Raw genomic sequence first — 25,237 nt, forward strand, 5'->3', positions numbered from 1 at the left:
TTTCAGCCCCCATATCTTTAGTTTCATCACCAACTTGTATATACTCATACTGTATATAACTTCGTTATTTAGGCCACGCCAACTTTCAGTTTTTGCTTAATGTGTGATTCACTTTTGTTCCTCATATTGCATTAGGATGCACATTACATTGTATCACATTATATTTGAATCCACTAATGATGTGGACGTGGTGCCACAGTTGATTGACAAAAATCGCTTGTTTGTGGCCACCATATAAACATGACAAACAGCTAACAGCAGTAAAACCAAAAGATCCACCAAGGGCAAATTGGATTCCACATACAGTTCTCATAAAATGGAGCAAAGGAATTCAAAGAAGGTTGAATCAGTTCATCTGGATACAGCGTTTATTGACAGATATGTTTCATCACTCAGCTAAGTAACATCTTCAGTCTAAACTGACTGCGGGTATCCCCACTCCTCATAAACAATACAGTACAATACAGTTGCCCAACGACCACTTTCAAAACTGAAACTGGTGAAACTGTGGTGGGCCATGTGAAAAGTGATTGCTGTGTAGTCTGTTTTCTATAACACTCTTCTACTCAAGTCAGTTTGTAAGTCAAGTCAATTTTATTTGTATAGACCATTATCACAAATTACAAATTTGCCTCAGTGGGCTTTTCAGATTCAGACAACTTTATTCATTCCAGAAGGGCAATTCAGTTTTTACAATCTACCCAGGCCATACACAAACTCACAGAGGCAATCATCATTATGTCAGAGACAATAGACAGATTAGTACACAGGCAAGAGATGCACACTGTCACCCTCATGTGGCCCTGCATGCAGACTCACACCAGGACCAGGCGAAGGGCAAAAAGTCCTGTCCTTAGAACCTCACATCAGATAAGGAACAACTCCCTAAAAAACCTTTTAACATGGAGAAAAAAATAGGAAGAAACCTCAGAGAGAGCAACAGAGGAGAGATCTCTCTCTCAAGATGGACAGACGTACAATGGATGTTGTGTGTACAGAATAAAACACAATTTACAGAATACAACATTGGAAGAGGATAACAGAATTATAATGGAGTTATAATATGTATGAAGAATATGATGAGGAGGATGCCAAGCAGTGTCCAGATGCCACCGGAACAGCCCAGGACCTGAGCCACGCGACCACCATCACCGTATAGACCTGGGAGGAGGACAGACTACACATGCACACAGGGGAGACTCACATCACACCATTCACATGCACAGAAGAGACAATAAAAAACATTAGTCACACGTCGGAGAGAGAAGGCTATAACATTGCAACACGATATGGATTTATAAGATATATAAGAAATACATAAAATGTAAGATTATATATGTACATTCTTCTGTTAACCATTTTCTTTGTCAAATCAGTTAAAATGGCTAATGAAATTAACCTTCCCACCTGTGCACAGCTCAGGTGGGATGTATGAACTTGGCCTGAGAGGGAACTCTAGGGGCAACACTAGAGGGAGCCAAACATCATGATGATGCAAAGATTCAGCTAACGCTGAAAGCACTCAAGAGTCTACTTCTCCATCACGCAACACAATACCTGACAATACCACAATTTAGTGTGGCACGATTATCCCTAGCACACCAATTATTGAAAAAAAAAATTTACGATTTGGAGGTTGCCTTTTCATTTTGGCCCTCGCTGTCCCTTATACTCTCCATGTAAAGTATATTCCGTGCTTGAGATAATGTTTATTTAAATAACCACCATAAACATCTCCAAACTCTGATTGAGAATGATGAGGAACTTGATCTGAATCATTTTTTTTGTATATTGGCTAGAACGAAAGTGGAAAGCACATAATGGAACTAATTAGATAACTAATGCAGTTCGTCTGGTTGACACTTTTGTCCAATGCACTCTGCAGCCATTGTGGCACTACTCCTGCACAGTTTAGTAGAATGGTCCACAACCATGTGTCAAAATGGGCTCAGAGCACATCTGTTTACAATCTAACCAATTACTATATCCGCCGATTCCACAAATTAGTTTCCCCCTCTCTTACTGAATGCTTGCTGATTGATGATATCCCCGGGTATAATGTTTTGCTAGAATGAAACATATGGATGGTGACATTGATACGAAGGAACATGGTTAAGCTTTTATCACATGACGTACAATCGGATGAATATTGCTCTTTGGCCCAAAGGCAAACTATAAGATGAGGACAGGGACCAAGCAAGCAATGTACTTCATCACTGTTTTGCATATTGATTATGATCCAATAAGCTGAGGCAGCTTCAGGGGGGCACAGGATATGAAAGTTTTATAGGATTACTTTTGCAAAAACACATCATCAGTAGGGACCCTCAGAGGCCCGCCTGTAATTATCCCTATATGCTGCTGCTGCTGCTGCTTCTGTTTACTTATTCTGTTTTAATGAAAGCAACATATTTGCTTCTGAGATGGACCAAACGGCATATAATATTACATTCTTCTGGAGGTGTTTCAGATCAGTGGCAATGTTTCATACCAGAGGGATTGTTATTTGAGACTGTTAAAGAAGTGGTGCACTAAACTGAACTCAAATGTTTGAAATTTCAATGCAATTACCATGTTAGAAGATAAGCATGATTGTTTACACACATTTTGAAGCTGTAAAATATTTATGTACACAAACGACAGAATAAAATGGATCCAGAATTGATAATATATTAATTTATGTACATAACAAAACACTTTGAGAGTGTTTGAATAGCCACATTTTTGGTGATGGCCACATAGAGACTGGATTGTCCCTCCTTTGTTTTAGAGACGGTTTTCTCTGTGTGAGTGGTAAGCGTACAAAACCAATAAGAAGGTTTCATAATGTAGTGACCCATTCAAGGGGATGTCTCTCATTTTATATAATTGTACAAATGGAGATGTGTCAGTTTAAGGAGTTCCTGCAGGAAAGCTAACTCGAAGTTTCCTTTAACAAAACAACTTAAAAACGGCAAAAGGTGCCTTCTTTAAAACCAATAGGAATTGTCACAAAGTCATTCTGAGAGCAAAAGAGAGACAGCATCATTGCGGACTAAGCTGTTTAAAACTGCCACACGGCCTTGTAATTGTTATTTTTCACTTGTGGTTGCACAAAACGATCACATGATGTCACCCTCTGAACATGGCTGACATCGTTCAGTAAAGCACAGATGTGAATGATGCAGCATGCATCATATTTCATTGTTGCATGGCCATTTAAAATGGCGGCAGGAGTGAAATTGGCTTTTTTGTGGCATTATTCTTGTATCTATTAATGGACATGTGCCTCTGATTTAAATACATAAGATGTATTGTTGTATTGGTAAATGATTTATCAGCAAACGAGAAACATAACTTTGTCAGCAAAAGATTCTTGAGCAGCTTTATTGTATCTCCATATGAACTTTTACATTCAGTTATATGAGTAGAGCCTTGAAATTGTATTATGATTTACTGAAACAGAAGTACAAGTGTGTGAACAACGTAGTGTTTGCCACTGTTGTCTTGGCCATCATAAACCATCATGAACAATAGTCCACTTGAAACCACTTCAATTCACAGTGTTCAGCTACACTGATGATCTGTCATCAACTTCCTAACCATCTATTATCCTCTCCTCTCTATATTTGGATCTCCTATGTGTGACCCCTGTCTGAACCACAGGGAGAATTCATGTGTAATGTTCAGAGCTGTCTAGCTCAGAGTCCGGAGTCTTAGTTCTGCCAACATGTGAGTCAAAGGTCCTCCCCAAGTAGAAGAGGCTGAAGGAAGAGGCCAGCTGTTCCCAGGATGCACACAAGGACAAAAACCCACAGGAAGATCCTGTCAATCACCATGGCAACATACTTCCAGTCATCCTGAACCTGGAAGACAAAGTGAATGGATATTTTCAATGGCATGACTGACTGTGATGTACAGTGCAGCTGATTGTTGTTTCCCCTTGCTTCCTTAAAAGTAATTGCTAGCAAGCTGACCTTAAAAATAAATTTGATGCCTTTAGGGCTTAATGTCACCTTGCTTGTAAGAATGCCTAGACCTACCTCCTTGGCTTCATTCTGTAGTCTCATGTTCTCTGCTATGTACTTTATGCTGTCAATGGCCTCCCTGACCTCTGGTGAAAGGGGTGACAGGGACATGAGTCCTCCATCCAGAGACTCTGAGCTGGAGCATGGACTTCCTCCTGCACCAGCCCCTCCAAACCCAGCAGTGCTGCCTCCACTGAGAGCCCCCAAGCTGCCCACTCCTCCACTTCCTCCCCCAGAGTCTGCAGGTAGTTTGGTGGACCTCTGGTTCCAGCAGCAGCTGCAGTGACCCTCACGGCTCAGAAACCCATAGCCAAGAGCCTTGGCCGAGTCACCACTCAAGTTGTTGAGGTTGGAGAGCTCCGTGTTAATGATGAGCCTCTGGCGATGGGTCAAGTTGGGCATCATGCCGGAGGCCAAGATCTGAGACTTGTGCTGCTGCTGCAGGGCACCTGAAGAGTGGAAAGTGCAGGGCCTCGATGGTTGCACCTGGACATTGTCTGCAACTGCAACCCTCTCTGGGTCTCTTTCTGGCCTGGTCATGAACATAACCCTGGGCAGCAGCCCTAAGAAAACACTCCGCACCCAACAGGGCATCGTGTGGGTCTTTGGTGTGCGGTAGTGAACATTCAGTACAAAGACAGTGATGACAATGGAGAGGGTAACAAAGATCATGGTGAAGAGGAGGTACTCCCCAATCAAGGGAATAACCAGTGAGGTAGAGGGGATGGTCTCTGTGATGACTAGCAGGAATACAGTAAGAGAAAGCAGGACTGAGATGCACAAGGTGACTTTTTCACCACAGTCTGAGGGTAAGTAGAAGACCAGCACTGTCAGGAAGGAGATTAGAAGGCAGGGGATGATCATGTTAATGGTGTAGAAGAGAGGCAGGCGCCGAATATACAGAGAGTAGGTGATGTCCGTGTAGATTTCCTCGCAGCAGTTGTACTTGATGTCGTGTTTGTAACCTGGGGCGTCAATGATCATCCACTCTCCGCTCTCCCAGAAGTCCGTGAGGTTGATAGTTGAGCCGATCAGCACCAGATCGATCTTGGCCTTGTCATAAGTCCAGGAGCCGAACTTCATCGTACAGTTTTGGTAGTCAAAGGGGAAGTAAGTAACGTCAATTTTGCAGGAACTCTTGAATATGGCTGGGGGGATCCATGTTACGTCACCGTTGTAACGAAGAAGGGCCTTAGTTTTATCATCCACCTGGAAGTCTCCAACTGCACTGTGAAATGATAACAGAGAGAGACAGGGTGACAGAGAGAGAAGCCAAGAATGCAGAATGTGAGGGAGGCAGACAAATGAGTCATTGAAAATTAAATTGAAAGGATATAAAAAAAAATCGACTGTTGTGTCACAGGGACATTAATCAACAAAGATGGCCTGTGGCCTCGTTGTTTGATTACCATATGCCGTCTTCCTCATATACTCATTATTAAGAATATGTTTAACGTAAATTAAACATAGACTCACATTTAAAATGCATGTCAGTGGGGATTGGTATGATCTAGCGTCTCACTGTGCAGAAAGCAGTGTAAACAGTGTTCCTATCATTATTATAATTGCAGCCTATAATCAATAAAGTTGTCCAGCCAGGGTTTTGAATTTATTTTGGAACTCACTTATTATACAGAACAATGTCTGGCTTCCATATCCTGTTGGATGGCACTCGGATGAACTCGACGCCTCCAAAATCTTTTGGGTTCCATCGAAGTTTGTAGTCATTCCAGATCTGAAAGAAAAAAACAAAATGACTCTTAATGTATTAAGGCTCGAAAAAGAGAGAGTAAAAAACAGCATTTTCATGATATTTTTGGGCAAATTTAAAGCACAACCCGATGGAATCACATCTGCAGATGCTCTCGGTTTTCAATTTGTCGTAGCCATACGGGACAGGTCACTGATAACCAGAACAATTAGACAATAAAAAGAAAATAAATGTTTAAATGTTAAATGGCAAGGCAATGATTAGCTGCCTATAGTTACCTCCCTTATATTTATGTTTCACTGTGAATGCCATCTTTCTCTTTTAGTTTCTGCACAAAACCTTCATTCCAACTCTCTGAGACAAAAGTGCCATTGTGACCCTTATGGTTAAACCCTAGCAAGAATATCTATGGCCTGTCACTTCTACCAAGCGAAAAGCTTCAAAACAAATAAGTTATCTGGGGGCGTCTGGGTAGCGTAGCGGTCTATTCCGTTGCCTACCAACATGGGGTTCACCGGTTCGAACTCCCGTGTTATCTCCGGCTTGGTCGGGCGTCCCTACAGACACAATTAGCCATGTCTGCGGGTGGGAAGCTGGTTGTGGGTATGTGTCCTGGTTGCTGCACTAGCGCCTCCTCTGGTCGGTCGGGGCTCCTGTTCAGGAAAGAGGGAGAACTGGGGGGAATGGCGTGATCCTCCCACGCGCTGCGTCCCCCTGGTGAAACTCCTCACTGTCAGGTGAAAAGAAGCGGCTGGTGACTCCACATGTATCGGAGGAGGCGTGTGGTAGTCTGCAGCCCTCCCCGGATCGGCAGAGGGGGTGGAGCAGCGACCAGGACGGCTCGGAAGAGTGGGGTAATTGGACGGATACAACTGACAATTGGGGAGAAAAAGGGGGAAAAAGTCCAAACAAAACAAACCCAAGTTTTTCCAAATGTGCTGCACAGAGCAACAATAGGCATAAAAAAGTGTAAAAAAAAAGGGGGGGGGGTATAATTATGACCCAATTGTTTTGCATTAAAATTTCATCTCATTGTTTCGTGGAATGTCATTAAAACAATGCTTGTAATATGTAGTTATACGTCTCCGAGGAGATCCCTCTAGGCCACAAGTTTACAGTGTACATCGTTGGCTCATTGGCCACTATTTCTTCCCCTCGGTTGGAGGCAGCCATTGATCCCTGTGAGGCTCATAAAACAACCAAAGAAGAGACCCCTCAGAGGGCTGTAAAGATTTCACTTAAATTAGGGAGCAGAAAGCATCTACAGTTAAGACTGCAGATGCTTGGATGGCCGCTGAGGGGGTTTCTCTGTTGGGGACTCCGGTTACTTTGTCTCTTGGTCATAAAATAGATCATCAAACATCTCCTATATAACCTAATTAACATTCACATCAGTCAAGTATGTGACTTTATATTTTCCTACCGTGTTAATTCGACTGGTTGGAAGCGATGCTACAGTGGTGCGGTCTTGAATGGCTCAGCGTTTGACCTCAAGTATGATACCGATACCAAATTGACATGGCCGTCTAAATTTACATTTTAATTTACAGGCGGCATTTGAGACGGTACAGCGTCACTGTGTTTGATTTATAGCTAAGATAAGTTTTATTGAGCTTGCTCAACAAATTATAACTCGACATACAGGTCAGCTCTATATGTAAAAACGCTCCCTGTATTTAGCTGTCGCGTGGTAGTTCACTTCCTTCTGGTGAACACTTTTAATATGCTCCCAGCCCTGCCATCAAGCACATCAATTTCAGAATAAAAATGATTTAAGCAATAATAAACCCGCTATGGTGACAACGCAGCCACCGAACGACTGTGTTTTAGCCGCAGGCCGCAAACTGAAACCCCGGATCGGCCCCGTTTTTAGGAAAGAAACGATAATTTGTCCGAGGCGATTGTAGCTCCGGCATGTGTGTGAAAACCGAAGATGCGGGACCCCGAAGGCCGGTCTGTCCTGCTTCATTTCACTCAGAGTGTGATTGGTACGCCATGCATAATGGCGTCGTGGCAACATGTGGGACCAGCCAGGTGACAAATTCACCAAGCCGTGCGACAGTGCAAACACGAGGGGGGTTTCCTTCGCAGCCCTTTTACCATGTAATTATGAAATACAGATTAGGTCACTGACACACATAAGTCCCCTTATCCCTCCAATTTGTATACACATGATTGTGTTATCGTGGTTGCGCCGTAGGGACCTCTGCCACAGGATGCGTACCAACTGAGGATCACAGTTACTTGGGCAAGCATGATGTTCCTGGCATAAACCCAGAGATGCCAGGCTGAAATTTTTAAAGGGAACAATTCAAATTTGACAGTGTACTTTAAATGCATTGGATTCAAATGAAAGGTAGTACTGGCTGGACCACAGTGATCAGTGTTGTTAAAATGCAGTCCTTAGTCTAGCCCCTTTATGTATGTATGACGGTGGTTGATCCATAGTCGGTGACCTCGCTGAGCTCCAGTGATGTACGGATGGACGGACGGATACTGGACTCACATGTCTCAGCCACAGATTCGTCTCCATGATTTGGTTCACTTCATCCTGAGTGCAGAGAGAAGAAGAAGAAGAAAAAAAAAGATGTACAAAAAGTTGGAAAAACACAAACAAACGCTTCATATTTTCAAGTTAGATAAAAGAAAACGCTGTCACTGGTCATCGTTTAATCCTCCGTCCGAGGCTGTTGTATGCAAACGGAGCACTTCCTGCCGGCCGGGTCGTACCTCTGCGCTTCCTGGAAAGGAGCGCTCGGAGAGGAACACCTGAGTCCTCCATGCCTGCGGCACACTACATGACAGCCGGAGCCGGGGGGGCCTCTCTTGCAGCGGGTCACAGCTTTCAGTCAAATTTGACTTTTACAAACAACTCGGCGGAATAGCTGGGGGAGAGGCGAGGGGGGGTGAGGAGAATCGGTACGGTGGAGGGAGCGTGTTACCTGGAGCGTGATTGAGCCAATCTCATGACCCAGTGCATAGCATTAACCATTCATGTGGCCCCGGTCTCTTGGCAGGCTGTCCAGGTGCTAGGTGGCCGGTAAGCACAGGTGGAGAGACTAGAGAGCAGATCTTTGGGTGTGTGTGTTATTTTTTTGGGGGGGGGTGGAGGTGGGGGGTGGGTATGAATTTACAGAGTACCTCAACTGCCGTATCACAACCAGTGTAATTGGGCATGTGTTTCTGTAGAAATGCCTCTTAGAAACACGTACTGTATACTCATTTTACCAAACGGGTCAGCGTGAGGAGGCCATTGGGACTACATCCACCGGGCGCGGAGCAGTGATTCACTGGGATGATGACGGACAATTTGACGCGGACAGACACACACACCGGGTGTTGCAGAAATCGAATCAGTGCCCTTTAGTACATTTGAACTAACTGCCAGGTCGCACCACCGCCGCCTCTCTCTGCCACTTGAAACAGCCCAGAGAGCCGCAGGCACAGCCAACAAGCCCCGACCTTGCAGAGGATGGCTGAGCAGACCCGAGTGATGAGCTATTGATGTTTCAGATGAGCTCATACAGCACTGCTGCAGTTACTCCGGGCCGAGCCAGTTGAATCCCAGTTCGGCGCGGAGAAGAAATAATGGCCATCTATCAGCACCGGGAGCTCCTCAAGTCAGCTGGAGGAGCTGAGTTCAGGGAACCATTACAAAGTACCCGTCTATCTCTCTAACATCTTCAGACCTGGACACGTCTTGGACACCGGCCCAGCCGGTCCAAAAAAAAAAAAAAAAAAAAAAAAGACTATTTAGGAACATTTTTTCCCCTCTTTTTGCAGACACCGTGCTTTCTAATGACACATTTTACTCTGCTCTTACAATCCTACAAATAGTGTAAATAAAGTTGACTGATCTCTTAAAACAAACGCGATTGATAGTTAAATTCCTGTAAGCACAAGCAAGCGTAGGCAAAGAGGAAACGCTGACACGCGTCTTCCTTTTCTCATCCCGGTGAAGCACAGGGAATGACGCAACTCTCCACTAAGAACACTGACTCACCTCATGTAAATGACTTTTCATTGTTTCGACACACAGGGCACTTAATTTGGTGCATGTAGTTGCCCTCCCTCTCCAAAGCAAGTCATGTATTTTAATTATACACGTACAAGTGCTGTATACTGGTTACACATTACTACTGCTATTGTTGTAATTATAACGTAGGTATATAAGATAGTATGTAGTAGTGAGGTGGATGGTAGGTGCATATGTAGTGCATACTTCTGGTACATATATATATAATACGTATAGTGGGAGTATATAGTATTGTGTATGGGCATGATGGGTCATGGAGTTGTGGTATGGTATAATGTATGGGCAATGTAGTATATAAGCAATATGGTATAGTATACGGTCATAGGTTGTTGATTATTCAACCATAATACAACTCTGTATAGTTGTGACATATCTGTTGTGTATATACATGCTTGCCTGTTCTTACGTTTATTTCTTGTGTTGTCTTTTTTTCTGTGAGTGATGTCTGCAAGTGCAAGAACCTGCTGTGTGCTGGAGTCAAATTCCTCATGTGCATAGGCACACCCGGCCAGTAAAGTTGATTCTGATTCGGACTCTGATTCCGCTTATCACCATAGAACTGTCTACGTAAAGTGGGCGAGCCATCTCTCTGCTTGACCGATGTCTACTCATCTGGGCCTCGCCAAAACACGGCAGTAAATCCAGAGTTGCTCGTCTAAGTGGTGGCGATTGAGCGATGCAGACAGCCTAAACAGAGAGGGGAAAGAGCGGGCAAGTCAGACAGCTGACATGTCCCATCTTCTCTTGGCCAATCAAACCCACACACGGACCCTCTGTCTATGTGTCAGGCTCCCTTTGACAGAGGCTCGGCTTTATAAAACTGGGGCAGCGCTGGGCTGGCAGGGAGGATCTCAGGTTTCTTGCATGGTGCCTCAATCACTGCCTTCTCCTCATGTCATTTCGTCATGCCCCATCACGAATTGCTGTTGACATTTCTCTTGCTCCTCGATATGAGGAGCAACACATTCGCACACAAGTAGTTTTGTTTTGTTTTTTTCCGCGGGGCTTATTTGGGCTTTTATTATCATTAATTAATGCGTGCTCTTTTGAGGAAATACTCAAAGGGATCGGCTGTTAGTGCTTCATCTACATATGCGACGCATCGTTTAATCTTCTTAGGATGTCGCCACTCAGTGAGCAAAGTGAAACACGTTTGATGGTGCAACGTAGCACCCACATAGATGACATATACCACATATGCCACATACATGACATATACCACATATGCCACATACATGACATATGCCACATACATGACATATACCACATATGCCACATACATGACATATACCACACATGCCACATATATTACATATACCACATGTACCACGTATACCACATATATCACATATACCACATGTACCACATATATCACATATACCACATGTACCACGTATACCACATAGATCACATATACCACATGTACCACGTATACCACATATATTACATATACCACATATACCACATACATGACATATACTACATAGATTATTTAAACCACATATACTACATACATACCACATATACAACACATATTAGATATACCACGTACCACATATACCACATTTACAACGTATACCACATACATGACATATACCACATGTACTGCAGACACTAACTGATGGAAGGAGAAGTGAATAAGAACTGGTCTCCATAACACTTAGATACTGTTTACGGGCGACTTGTCTTACCACTTTGACAAGTTGAGACATGGACACCTCAAACTGTACGATGACGGGGTCGGACACATTTTCCACCGGCCGTATGTACTGGTTGTAGCTGGAGAATATCACGGAGAAGAGCTTGTGTTCTGCCTCCGAGCAGGTGCCTCCTGAACCACAGCAGAGAGAAATGTAAAGCATATACCGGTGCAATGTTTTTTGGAGTTAATTTTTTTTGTTTTGCGCTCAAGAGTTCTGAGTTCCTTGTCTTTTAATATAAATAATAACCTGATCACTCATTTTTTGTTGGCTTTCCTTTCCTCCAATGGCAACAGTCAAGGATTCTGCTTTGTTTCAGTTTAAGTCACAGATAGGAATAATCACTATTTTGCTTTCACTTTTTTGTAAAACATTTTTTTTACCATCACCATCAAAACAGTGCAGTGTTCATTTGATTTATTCTAAAGTTAGATAACCAACACTGTTGGGAAATTTGACTTTGGAAAAAAAAAGCACCAACAAATTCAAGGCGAATGACTACATTCCCAGGAGATGTAAAATGAAAATGACTCGCTCTGCTTCAGATGTCAGGGACATGTGGTGCTCTAACACAATGTGCATAAAACCCATTACTCTCAAATTGAGATGAGATATCACATGAAATTTAGAAATTCAATGTAGAGATCAAAAAACCTACCCGTAACAACTAACACCCAATAAAAGCCGTTATTTTTGTTGGACCTAAATTGACACTTAATTATGGATATAAAACCTGGGGGAAAAAAGGCATGTTTAAGTCTCGGGCCAACATTTCTATTGCTTTCTATAATTTTATCACTCGCTTTTCTCCATTTCAGTTAAAATACAACGTTTTTATTATTACACTAAGCCACACATTACTCATGCACACAGCAGAACACCGTAACGCAACAAGTACCAAGATATCAACTACTCACCCGATAGAAAAAAGGGAAGGAGGGAACAGATGGGCAAAATTGGGAGAAATTTGGCTTTCATTGCTGCTCAAAGGGGAAAATAAAAAATTAACCCAGGATTATTCCGGCCGACGGATACGGTGAGCAGATAGGAGAAAGTGGTAATGGAGAAAGCGCAGGGAGAGCACAGCTGGCAGGGAGCAGACTGTGTGAGAGAGTGCAGGCTTAACAGGGAGGGAGGGAGGGAGAGCCAGGCAGGCATCAAGAGTGGACGCAGATGGAGTCAGTGAGCAAACCTAACCCCTTCCAGCAGTAGACTGGATCCTGCTGTTTTCATCCCAGACTTGCTTTTTGTTCACATGGAATTTAAACATCCCGTGTTTGAATTTCTTCCCTCCGATTTAAGCTGGCAGTTTAGCATTCAGGCTTCCGTGGGCTGGTGGGGTGGGTTAGGGTGGGGTTAGGGTTATGGACTTATTTGACCGGTTTTTATATATATTTTACTGATTTCAAAAAAATGGGATCAAATCAGTAATAATAATAACAACAATAATATTTTTTTTTGCAGAATTTCTTTTGTATCAGGAGTATCTGTTGTGCGTCCTGAAATGCAAATCCTGTTGGCCCTTTGTACGCTTTAATAGGAGGGGCGCAACAGTCCCCTTTCAAGTCGTGCGAGCAGGGAATCAGCACCCTGGACAGCGCTGCCATGCCCTCCCGCTACAGCTAACTGCGCGCGTGCGTGTAAGACGCTAAAGTAGCTAAAGTAAAAAGAAGCTAAAGTAGCAGGATGTCAGTATGCGGAAAGTTCTGCCCAAAACGAGGGTGGACCAGCGCTGTCCATGGTGCTGATTCCCTGCTCGCATGACTCTATAGGGGACCGATGCGCTCCTGGTGGAAGTGCACAATGGGCCAATAGGATCTGCATTTCACAACAGATGGTATATATATATATATGGGCAAAGCTTTGTTGAAAGCACATTATTATAGCACATTATTTCACAGATAACTTTTGACGGACTGATATTGCCATAGCTTTTGATCAAGGCACGGTAGTGTTTTGTGTAACTGTCACTACTATTTACATAGCGTTTGTAAGTTCTGGGGTCTCTTTAGTGAATAGTCTCCGAGCTTTGCTTGGATTAAAATACCTCCCAAGAAATATTGATGGTTATCCTGTAAATATTCCATATACTAACCATCGGCGGTCACTCGGGGTCGAGCACACTCCGTATAGGTTATAGTAGGTGCTCTAATAGGGAATCACATGAATGGAAAAGAATTGGGAGAATGTGCAAATCAGTTTGTTCATTTGGATTGGGTTTATGTCGAACAACCGGCAGTCTGCAGAATCCTGAGCGAGCCCACTCAGCACTTTTTATTGAGCACTAAAAGTTCAGTACTGCATTTATGTCTGTATTGTACGTGCATGTTGTTGAAGTGCATATACATCCCCGCAGCCACATGCTTTTAATAAAAGCACAGTATTAAGTAAAGTGAACTGTAAATTGTTTGACTTTGTGCATCTGTCTTAATGTATAAACAAATAACCTCTTGCGGCGTTGCTCTGTCAGCTCAGGAATAAATTGAATTGCCAGTAGATGGCACTGTATGAAATATCTAAGTCTGAAGACTCATGTTTCTTCATCTGATACATTTTCTTTCCATATTTAAGACCCAGTATAGAACTTGGCAAGCACTTGAATAAGTTTTGGGTTTCAGGCTTCTTTTTTCATTGGAATATTTTAGGACGGAGCCTTTTAAAAAACAATCAGAATCAGTATAATTTCAAAAAAGACTTTTATTGCATCAAAATGTAATAAAACATTTTAATAGCCCGACTTCAATTATACATTCAAACCGAACGGTTTTCTGAAATAAATATTCTACTTGGTATATCTTGAGTAAATGTACAGACTATGATGACAAATTCAGTCGCTGTGAACGTAAACTGAATAAACACCTTTGGCAAGTTTCCCTACGATTTTAAGACTTTATTGCAGCTTTCAGTATATTTAATGAAACTGAAACAGAATGTGATGCTTTGATAAATTCTTATACTTTCAGAACACAACCTATGTCAACAACATGGGAGTAGCGCGGTGACACAAACGACAGGTAAAACATGTCAAAACAGGCAAATGTCCCTCACATTTCGCCATTATTTGGTTTATTTATCACCCAGCACATCATATTTTGTGGATGGGTACTCTTAACACAGAGACAGATGGGTAACAGTCAGTTCTTCAGCCGTCGAGGCAGATGAACTCGGCACACCTATCCTACATTAGCTCTGCTGCAGATGTTCTCTGGAGCTGGATAGGGTTGTGTTGCTTCAGTTGCTTTTTACACATTTGCCATTTACCAAAGGCCTGTTATCGCCTGAATCTTTTTTTTTTCCATCAATTTTGCCTGGTTTGTTTGATTTACCTTCAGACCTGTGCTGTAGTATTTGCATATACTTTCCATATAGTTGTTTTGCCAAACAAGGGCCAAATAGATGGATTTGTCACATTAAAAAAAAAAAAAAACTAAATGCCAAATGTTTAAACTACCACATCAACATATTTGAAATACACTTATGCATTCAACTTACCAGAGTATTTCTAGTGTGGCAGACCCTCTCCATTTGGTACTACAAAGAGCTTGAAGCAAAAATGCCATATTTTTCACAACTACCACCTCAACTCAGTCTGCTTCTAACATACCTTCACATACAACCCTTTCTAAGAGCCTAATCCTGACCAGTCCTGCTGGTTGCGGATCAGATGAGAGGGGTCTCTGAGCTGGGCTGCTGAGTGGGGACAATCTGATTCTGAAACAGTGGCTGGAGGAACAGACCCAGGGTGCCGACGACGCACACGATCACAAAGATCCACAGGAACATACGGTCCACCACCATGGCCACATATTTCCAGTCCTCAATTATCTGCAAATACACATAGAAGTCAGATTGCACCTTTCAATAGAGGTGTCACAATGCACATAGCATATACGACAAGAAAAATATAGCAAGAGGGCCAATGTGAAAAATTGTGAGTAATTTAAAACTTTTTTTTTTAATATTAGCTGATGCTATTACTTCTGTATGGTGTGTTGCCGTAATGACTCTGATGTCAGATATTCTACAGATCTGTACTTGATCCATTGCAAGAGGGTGCAAGGGATTCAATTTCAACCCCTGCTGTCACAAACATCCCATTTCCCATTTATCTAGACTCTTCCTGATTGCATAAAAAAGTAATATTGCCGAAGGAGGAGGTTGGGCTTCCTGCTCTTTAAAACGACTTCTCGAGCAGCAGCACAACATGGAAGTCCAAGTATCGTTAACGCACAGCAGACAGATGTTTTATATCTCTGCGAGGATCAGTCCCCACATTGCTGATGCCCTCACTGAAATTACTATTGACCCTTTCACCCCATCCTCCATGCTGTCCTTAGCAGTTTTTGAAAGGAGTCATTTCTCAAGCTTGGTCACCTCCCTATTTCATTGATCTGTCCAACAACTCAATTGATTACTGAACGTCTGCCTTCAATTCGCAGGGTCACAGCAACTATTCAGGGATAGTGTGGTTTTTTTCCCTGCTCCTCGGAGGTCACAGAGCTCGCTAAATGTTATCCCACCCCAACGCTAACAATTCTGATCCAGAAAAGGCTGATACAAACATCCTAAAATATTTGCAGGTATTTTTTTTAATTGATCCCCATTGAGCAACTCTCTTTTTGCTTGTCTGCCTCTTGAGAGGTCAGAGTGCAGGGTCACATACAGGCGAGCACCTCTGAAGCTTGAAGAGAAGAATCTGTGTCTTCTCAATGCTACGATCCTGAAGACTGACATGAACTCAAGTCATTTTTGATGCTGATATATTGAAGACAGCTAATCCACAAATATCCAGAAATGAACACTTGAGTGGTTTGTTATTGGAATGGTTGTTGTAGTGTAGGACTTTCACGAGAGGAGTGATACAGTGCATTGGGTTTTATGTCTTCACCGTAGCATCGAAATGTGGAAGAATAAGGCAGGTAGTGGCGACTTTGAAGAGGCAACGTTGCCATGGCTAAACGGCAGATGCAGCAGACAAAGCTCACAGAAGACCTTTACTGGCAGACACTACAATATCAATAGCTAAAACTCAGGTTCAAACATGTTTGTAGTTTGTCTGTGCAGAAGGTATTGACACAACAATACTTGCAACTGTTTAATTTCAAATGGATCCCCGGGATCCAGACTGGTCAAATACTAATGCAATTACCAATATCACAAGCCTATTCTCATCCGACGGCTTCATGTACAGACACTTTTGCCATAGCGTTGATACATGGTACCCTTCAACATCTGTATGAGATGTGGCGGGTTAACTACTATCTAACCTTAATCCACAACTTAACCACTAGCTAGCTACCACAAACTCAACAACTACATAATCTGTATGTAATAATTAATCATATATCCACCTGGAAGTTTAACATTGGAATATACAGAACACCTCCTACCTCACTAAACAGACATCACAGGGTACTTTGCACATCAAATATCATTGCTTTGGCAAAGTATCAATATATATGATGCCATGGAATGAGAATGTGTTGGTATATCCATAGGTGTAGGTAAGTTGAACAGAAACAATGATCCCCTGGACTGTTGCTTTAAAGACACCTTAGTACCTTGCTGACAGAGGATACTGTTGAGCTCTGTAACCACTGACGATATTCTTTTTGGTAACACTTTCTATGAAGCTTGCATCTATAACACCCTATAAGCATCTATAACGTCCTATAAGCTTCATAGAAACTGCCCCCCCCAATTGTACTTGGCCAATTACCCTATTTTCCGAGCCATCCCAGTCATTGTTCCACCCCCTCTGCCGATCCGGGGAGGGCTGCAGAGCAGACTACCTCATGCTTCCTCCGATACATGTGAAGTCGCCAGCTGCCTCTTTTCACCTGACAGTGAGGAGTTTCACCAGGGGGGACATAGCGCGTGGGAGGTTCACGCTATTCCCTCCAGTTCTGCCTCTGCCCTGAACAGGCGCCACAACTGACCAGAGGAGGCACTAGTGCAGCGACCAGGACACATACCCACATCCGGCTTCCCACCCGCAGACATGGCCAATTGTGTCTGTAAGGACGCCCGACCAAGCTGGAGGTAACACGGGGATTCGAACCGGTGATCCCCGTGTTGGTAGGCAACAGAATAGACCGCTACGCTACCCGGATGCCCCACTGACAATATCTTTACACAAACCGCTAACAATATTCTTAGAGCACAATGTCATTACAACACAAAAAAAACAGTTGTTGGTTCCAAACAAACTCATATTTTGACTGTATATACATACACTTTGGTCATCATCATCTCCCATCATGTGGTCGGCCACAAACCGCACCCCATTCACTGCCTCCTGGAAATCAGCAGCCCAGTCTGAACTGCTTCTCTGACGCAGATCCTGGGTGGCAGGGAAGCCATTCGGAAGGTATTCGGTGCAACGTATATCCCCTTTCCTAAGGGTATGGGTGTAGCCTGGTGGAGGAGCGGTGTTTTTGTTGCAAAAGTGTCCCGGAGTGGAGAGGGCAGAGTCTGAAGAAAGTAAGGCAGAGGAGGAGGACATGGTTGTTCCTGTTTTAGATTGGACTGGATAATCTAGACCCAGAATGGTCCCCCTGGTCTGCAGGCATCGCTGCTGGCGGAGTCGTTGGCGTGCAGAGTTATTCTGAGGCCGCCTCATGAAGAGCAAGGCGGGCAGTTTGACCAGGAACACCAGCTTGACCCAGGAGGGCATAGTGTGAGTGCTGGGAGAGCGGTGATGAACGTTGAGCACGCACACACTGGTAATGATGGAGAAGGTTACCAGCACCATGGTGAACATCAGGTACTTGCCGATCAGAGGCACATCAAGTGAGGTAGGGGGAACAATCTTTGAGATTAGAAGCAAGAACACAGTGAGAGCCAGTAAAACAGAGATACACAAGGTCATCTTCTCTCCACAGTCTGAAGGCAGGTAGAAGACCAGGATGGCCAGAGAGGTTATCAGCACACAGGGAATGATGAGGTTGATGGTGTAAAACAGGGGCTTCCTCTTGATAATAAAATCAAAGGTGAGGTCCACATATGTGGGGTCCAAAGGGTTTACTGTCCGCCTGCCAGGCAGAGCCAGGATATCCCACTCTCCGCTGGGGGTGAAGTCATCCATGCTGGCCACCTCTGACTTCAGCACCAGGTCAATCTCGGTGTGGTCGTAGGTCCAGGAGCGGAATTTGAGTGTGCAGTTCTGCTGGTCAAAGGGAAAATGCTTGACCTCTATCTTGCAAGCACTCTTGTAGATGGCCGGTGGGAGCCAGGTGATGGTGCCATTGAAATGGACGATGGCATTGGTGAAGACTGTAACCTCATAGGTGCCATCAGCACTACGGGCAGGAGCAGGAGAAGGAGAAAAGAGAAAGATTTCCTTACTGTATCTCTGTATTCAGAAACTTCTTACTGAATTTCTGAAATCTGTTTAATCAAGACATACAAGATGAGACATTTCAGTTATACGGTCATTGCTGGAAACACTCATTTTACAAATTCCCATTTCGTTGATTTGGTCCTGGAAGACTCGGCCTATACCTGTGGACATTAACAACTCTTTGATTTTATCAGGTATAAACAAGGCTCAGCGTTTTCGGTGTTTATTTTTCAAAGCCATCCAGCATGCCGAATTTCGCCACAAGAGAACACTGTTACATAACATCACACGAACAGGAACAACTTTTGGATCCGTGGAAACATAAAATCCGGGTGAAAATTGGTTTAAACCGATCTGCTCCTTTTAAAAAATCTGGGTATTTTCCGGTGAAAATTGGTAAAAACCAAAAACGCTGCGCCTTGGGTATAAAGTCTGGAGATGCTCTACTCAAAATTGGGAAAGGTGCTAAAGGTCAATAAGAGAGCTAATTTACTTACCTAAGGGTACATTTTCTCATTTAGAAAAAGGCAACTGAAAAATTTTACTGTAAAATAAATCATTTAGGCATAAAATGTTACTTTTTGTGTCCACAAGAACAGTCACAAAAACTGTCCACGGAGAATCTCCAGACCTTATCTGAGTATCAAGTCTGAACTGTATGATCTCTGGCTTTGAAAGTGAGTTAATTCAGATGTAGATGGAGCAGATATTGGGGTAATTTTACTAGACACCACATATAATACATATACATTTTTAAACTGAATGGGCTTTCCCCTTTAACCATGACTAGGAATATTGCTAAAAAAAATTAAAATCCATTGTGAAATATGTCGTATGTTCATAGCATTATATTCCAAAATTACTTACTTGTTGTAAAGAACAATATCAGGGAGCCAGATGTGTCTTGAGGGAATACGGATTCTATCGATGCCTTCAAATTTTGAGGGGTCCCATGAAAGCCTGTAATCGACCCATTTCTAGGGGGAGGGGTAAAGAGACTTGGCTGTTGAAGTTTGAAATTCTGGCTGTCACACACTTCCCCAGACTCTCTCAAGACTGGATCATTACAAAATTACATGCTTCATCATCACTCAAATGAGGTGTACGTAGAGACAATTATAGAACTAGTTTATTCCACAATGGGAAAGGCAGGATGGATTGATATGGTTTAATTCAAATTCAGGAGGAAGGTGGTTTTGTGAGGGATTGGCATGGTAAGGAAATGTGATGGGTGACTGATGTTGGTGGACCTTGATTTTCATCAAGCTTACCTGATCTAGCCAGACATTAGTCGTCATAATCTGTTCTCTTTCATTCTGGAAGTGGAAAAGAGTGGTGGAGAATTAACTTCAATACGTACAATTTTTGATGCATATTTGCCATCAGAAATGCAGATGGTTGGATGCAAAAGAGACTGAATTGCATGCTGAAATACAAACACCAAAAACTGAATAACAACTTTCCAATATTGATGTATAAAGGAATATTATGGTGCATAATGGCCTGTCAATTTTCAATATATATATATTTGTATACTCAGTGTCTCAGGCTGTCTGGTAAGGCACGACAGTAGATGGCACATCATTTCAGTAGTATTTTGTAATATTTTTTTCAACCCTTTCTTCCTCATAAATTGCCCATTAGATCAACCCAAAATGATTATCATTGTTGCCAATTTTGCCAGAACTTCCTCCATTTTCCCTCAAGCCCTCTATTCCCTCATTATTCGAAGATATGATTGTTGGCACACAATATCTATTTTCCACTTTCTTGGCTTATATCCTCATTAGGTTAAAGAAGAAAAAGAGTGTACCTAGATCTTTTAGTACTCCTCCGGCATTTCCAGTGTGGAAAGGTCATTTTTAGAGCATTGCAGTCATGTTCGCTTGAGATTGTTGATGCTTTGGATAACTGAATTAAGTGACTCTCGAAAAAGAGTGCCAGCTAAATGCCTCAATATGTAAATTTTAATTCTACAAGCAGAAATGCAATACTAAAAATGCATGCCCCTCCCCTGTTTCCCTTGGTAATTAACATGTTTATTGATGGCAATCTCATTGCACTGTCATGACATATAGTTGCAATAAAGTGATACCCGATGCCAATTACTGCAAAGAGTAAAATGGGAGTACATGCAAACCCATAAAGTGAGGATGTGAATGAGTCTTGCCACTTCGGTCTACAGTGGGGAGAAGTCTTAACTGTAAATCAGAGGTGGCCTCTAACACCCTGTCTGAAGCAGGTTTATGGCCCTTTTTAATCCAATGTGCCGAAGTTTTAATTCAGACGTGACATGGGGTAGAGATCACAGTCAGCCACATCTGTCCTTTACCTTATCATCCGTCCATGTAGGATGATGATGGCGCCTCTGCACAAGTTGGCATGTAATTAACTCGTTTCTCTTTCTTTGCTCAAGCTCTTTTTCTGTTTCACTGTCCCGCCTCGCTTTTCATCCCCATTTCATCTCTCTCTCTCTCTCTCTCTCTCTCTCTCTCTCTCTCTCTCTCTCTCTCTCTCTCTCTCTCTCTACTCTTTTCACCCTCTCACACACAAACACACAGACACACACACACATTTGTGTGTAATAACAAGAGAAGTATGCGAGTATTCGGTGTCTCACCACACTGATGAGCTGTGCCAGAGACACTCGCAGTTGGACTGTGACCCTCTCCGTCCTGTTTACAGCTGGACGGATCAGCTTGTTGTAGTGGTCCTCCCCCAACAACTGGTTCATCAGGCGTTCCTCCGAATCGGCACAACTACTACCTGTTGGTAGTATTGTTTTTGTTTTTTGTTTTTTTACAGAGATTACTTGTACTCAAAACAAATGAATGCACATCTATGTCGAAACAATTAAATAGAAATAGACCTGAAATACTGCCTTGGCGGTTTCTACGCCAGTGTTTTGATATCAGCAGATGAAACTTCCCATACAGATTTATTGCCGCTGTCTTTGTGTAATGAACGCACTATCTTTTACGAGCGCTTAATGAGTCGTGCCATCAGGTGTAGTACCAGTGTAGTCTAGATAAGTGTATGCCTGATCGCGTATGATGGAGACTTTAGGAGGGGTTGGACTGAGACACAGACTTGACTGTTGGACCAGGTAAAGGAGTCAGGAACTTAATTTAGCGACAGTGGACATTCAGGCTCTCATATACCATCCTTCTTCATGCACCCCATTTGTGTTTCTGCACAAGTGATTGCCAAAAAGATCACAGTGTATAGTAGTATCAAATCTAGTGTGTTGGTGGATGTCTTAATGCTCAAAGAAAATTACACCAGTCAGAAAAATGCTCTTGACTGTTAGGCAATTTGGTACAGGCAGATATCTCTGCAGCAATTTAATGACACTACTATTGCTCACTACGTCAAATATCCATTACAACAACTCATCCAGTTCAGTATTGATTTTTGGTTTTCGTAAACGTGAAAAAAAAACTGATTTGGAAAATATTGCTCTCAAGGTAAATCAATTTGTTTCAATATTTAATCTTTCATCTAATATCATTTTTTTTACTGACATGATGTGATATCCCTTATTCAGCGATGTGTTACTATACTTACCCTTTTTTTTCTACAAACTTCCTAAAACAAGTACAATTGCATCAGACAGAAATGAATCATCTCACACCACTGGCAGAATGCTCACTTCTCTTAAGACAACTACAATTTTTAAGGTTAAATATTAGACCCAACAGCGTCTTACAGTCAACATTTCTTTGCAGTGCAGTACTGCTGCTTGAAGGCCACATCTCAAGCTGCTTTCTCTTAAATGAAAGCAAGCTATGAATACCAATTCCCAAATGCCACCTCCCGCATGCTGATAAATGACATCCATGTCAAGACTGAAGAGAAGCTTGATTAAAACTGATAGTTAATGCTCGTCATCCAGAAAGGAATGGAGAGAGCGTGCACCACCTTTCCTTCTCTCCCCTTTGCATCAATTGATAACCTAATGCTCTGACACTGTGAGTAGCTGAGCTGCCTCAATGTGCACCTGAGAAACATTCTAGCAAAGTGAGACTTTCATTGATTGGCCCATTCAGTAGAAATAACTTATGAGGTCCCTGTTCAGGAGAGGAGCAATATTTATAGCTTTGGAAACCCAATTGTTTCATCACGCATTTAACAACTTTTGTGTGCAGAAAAATAGGATGACTGCATGACTAACTGGGAGTTTGCGCCTTACTCGGAGGCTAACCCCTATCAAGCTGTGTGTGTTATCAGGCCACAGAGGTGTGATGTACCAGACAGACCTCCGCGGGTCAGCACATACTGCCAGGACTGCACCCGTCATTTGGCCGAGGTCCCATTCAACCCAATAGCAGCTCTAGAGCTGTCTTTGACAGATGGCATGTTGTCAAAGCCCTTGGAGACTACAGTCAAACATGCTCCACCTTACCCCAGAAGTGAAGGGCGCTGGCCAGAAAGGGGACAAACCACTCTTACCAGTAATTACTGCATGCTGCGAATGGCCTTCACTGTGCATTTGTGTGTGTGAAGAGTGTGTTTGCATGTGTGTGTCTGTGCATGCATATACACATATGTGTATGTTTGTATATATGTGTGTATATGTAAAAGGGGGATGTGTTTATGCAGCAGCCCTGTGGAGTGTTGACATTATGTTGATTAAAACTGGAGGTCAGATGTGTTAATGCACTGCCAGAACCAGTACTTGGTGAGTTGATAAGGTCACGCTGCTCAGCACTCCGGACAAACGCTATTTTTGAAGAATAAGGTATAGGGCTTAGAGCAAGAGACCTTAATGAAGGCTGGAAATGGACGAAGCGATGACGTAAATCGTGATGTGTTTTTTTTTCTTCTATGGAACATTATACCTCCTCTTCATCCAATTTTTTTTTAATCTGTTCCTGCTCTGAATAGAAGGACCAGCCCAAATATGGCAGACACATTGTGTGGGTCAGTGGACAAGGGGGCTATATGGGTTGTATTGTAGCCTAGGCTACATCTGTCAAATAACATCTGAATTCTACTGACAACGTTCCCACAAGATAGAATTGTACAAAATAGTCGATTTTTCAAATCCATGATATGGACAGGCCTTAATCAATGAGAGGAAAGCTGTGATTCCTACTGATATCACCTATAAATCCACTGCAGCCAAGAGAAGGAGACTGAAGTGGGATAAGTTGTAAGTATCAGAAAAAACTCGATAGTGCATAGGCAATGCAGGTCAATATTAGAAGGTTGTTTGGGTCAACTCCCTCTCTCAAGACCCTCCACCAAACTGTTCCCTCAGCCACAGCAGATTATGGTAATAACCTGATTGGTCTTTTGCTTCCTGCTGGCCATATTTGACAGGAAGACTGATTTGAGAACTTTTATGTTCAAATATCTCACACCCAAGCTCATCCTGCAAAAATGTTACTACTTCCTTTTCTCTTGGTAGAAATACACTTCTGCATACACTGAATGGTACCTATGAAACTGTGCCTGAGCCCATTTTACTTAACCCCCCCAATTGGTCTCAGATGCAAGATAGGAAAAACATCACCCCTCATAAAAAAAAAATCAGCAATATTTCACATATTTAAGAAAAACAACATTTTGAAACTCAAATATCATGCTTCACAAGGTATAATAACACAGCATCAGTTGCACCAAGTTAACCGACCCGTCCATCGTCTCCGAAAATTTGACCGTCCCGAAAACTCACGTGGCGCGTGATACTTCAATCATGCGATGCACCGAAAAACGGTGTCTCCACCAAACCTCAGCCTCCGCAAAACGCAGTTTAGTTTGTTTTTTCTTTTCTTTTACAAAACAATCTGGCAAGCAGTTGCTGTACAAAGAAGCAGAACCGATACGCACATCGCGTCGTGTACTTACACCGAATCAAAGTGAAGAAGTAAGCGAGGATGGAAAGACTCCGAGTCATGTTTTCGGCACCATCTGGTCGTCACGGGTCGAACGTGAGAAACTCCACGGGGACGGAAGCATGCCGTGTTGCGCGGAGCTCGGACGCCTTCCCTGCGGCCGCGGTGGGACTTCGAAGGAGGCGTGTGTCTTGTGCCTCCGGCTGGGAGTCCTTACTGTAGTTAGGTAGTTAGTGAGTTAGTTAGTTAGTTAGTTAGAGATGGGGACGCGCAACGGCGAATGGCCCCATATTACTTTTAACGGTGCTCCTCCGCATAGTCCACGTAGAGTTGGCGCGCGCTGCCCGCTGTAGGCGTAGTGCTCGTGCGCTCTCCTGCCGCTCCTGATTTCCGCATAACGGTCCGAGGCTCCGCTATTCGTCTTAAAAGTTTTTAAAAGATGGCGATGACCACTGACCGTGTAAGAAAACCGACGAGGCTTTTTCAAAAGAAGAAGAAGAAGAAAAAATAACGTATGCGGTTTAATTCGCAAACGCGCTGATTAATGACCGGAAGTGACTGGTTTGATGATGGCACTCCAACAACAGTTTGGGCACAGTGA

General features: G+C 43.0%; 2 protein-coding genes across 2 annotated transcripts; both read right to left on the minus strand.

The window, feature by feature from the left end:
* Nucleotides 1-3,716: 3,716 nt before the first annotated feature.
* chrna3 (cholinergic receptor, nicotinic, alpha 3) lies at nucleotides 3,717-11,601 on the minus strand. The gene is made up of 5 exons (XM_056278164.1): nucleotides 11,446-11,601; nucleotides 8,225-8,269; nucleotides 5,633-5,742; nucleotides 4,023-5,235; nucleotides 3,717-3,845 (listed from the first exon to the last, which is right to left on the minus strand). The coding sequence occupies exons 1-5, from the start codon at nucleotides 11,464-11,466 to the stop codon at nucleotides 3,717-3,719; spliced, it is 1,518 nt and encodes a 505-aa protein (XP_056134139.1). The 5' UTR covers nucleotides 11,467-11,601.
* A 3,513-nt stretch (nucleotides 11,602-15,114) lies between these two features.
* On the minus strand, nucleotides 15,115-24,710 carry chrnb4 (cholinergic receptor, nicotinic, beta 4 (neuronal)). Its single transcript, XM_056278084.1, has 6 exons — nucleotides 24,650-24,710; nucleotides 21,417-21,562; nucleotides 20,068-20,112; nucleotides 19,664-19,773; nucleotides 17,690-18,755; nucleotides 15,115-15,279 (listed from the first exon to the last, which is right to left on the minus strand). Exons 1-6 carry the CDS (start codon nucleotides 24,696-24,698, stop codon nucleotides 15,115-15,117), a joined length of 1,581 nt encoding a protein of 526 aa, XP_056134059.1. The 5' UTR covers nucleotides 24,699-24,710.
* Between the last annotated feature and the right edge of the window lie 527 nt (nucleotides 24,711-25,237).

The sequence above is a fragment of the Lampris incognitus genome, chromosome 4 (assembly GCF_029633865.1).
Source record: "Lampris incognitus isolate fLamInc1 chromosome 4, fLamInc1.hap2, whole genome shotgun sequence".
Classification (NCBI taxonomy): Eukaryota; Metazoa; Chordata; class Actinopteri; order Lampriformes; family Lampridae; genus Lampris; species Lampris incognitus.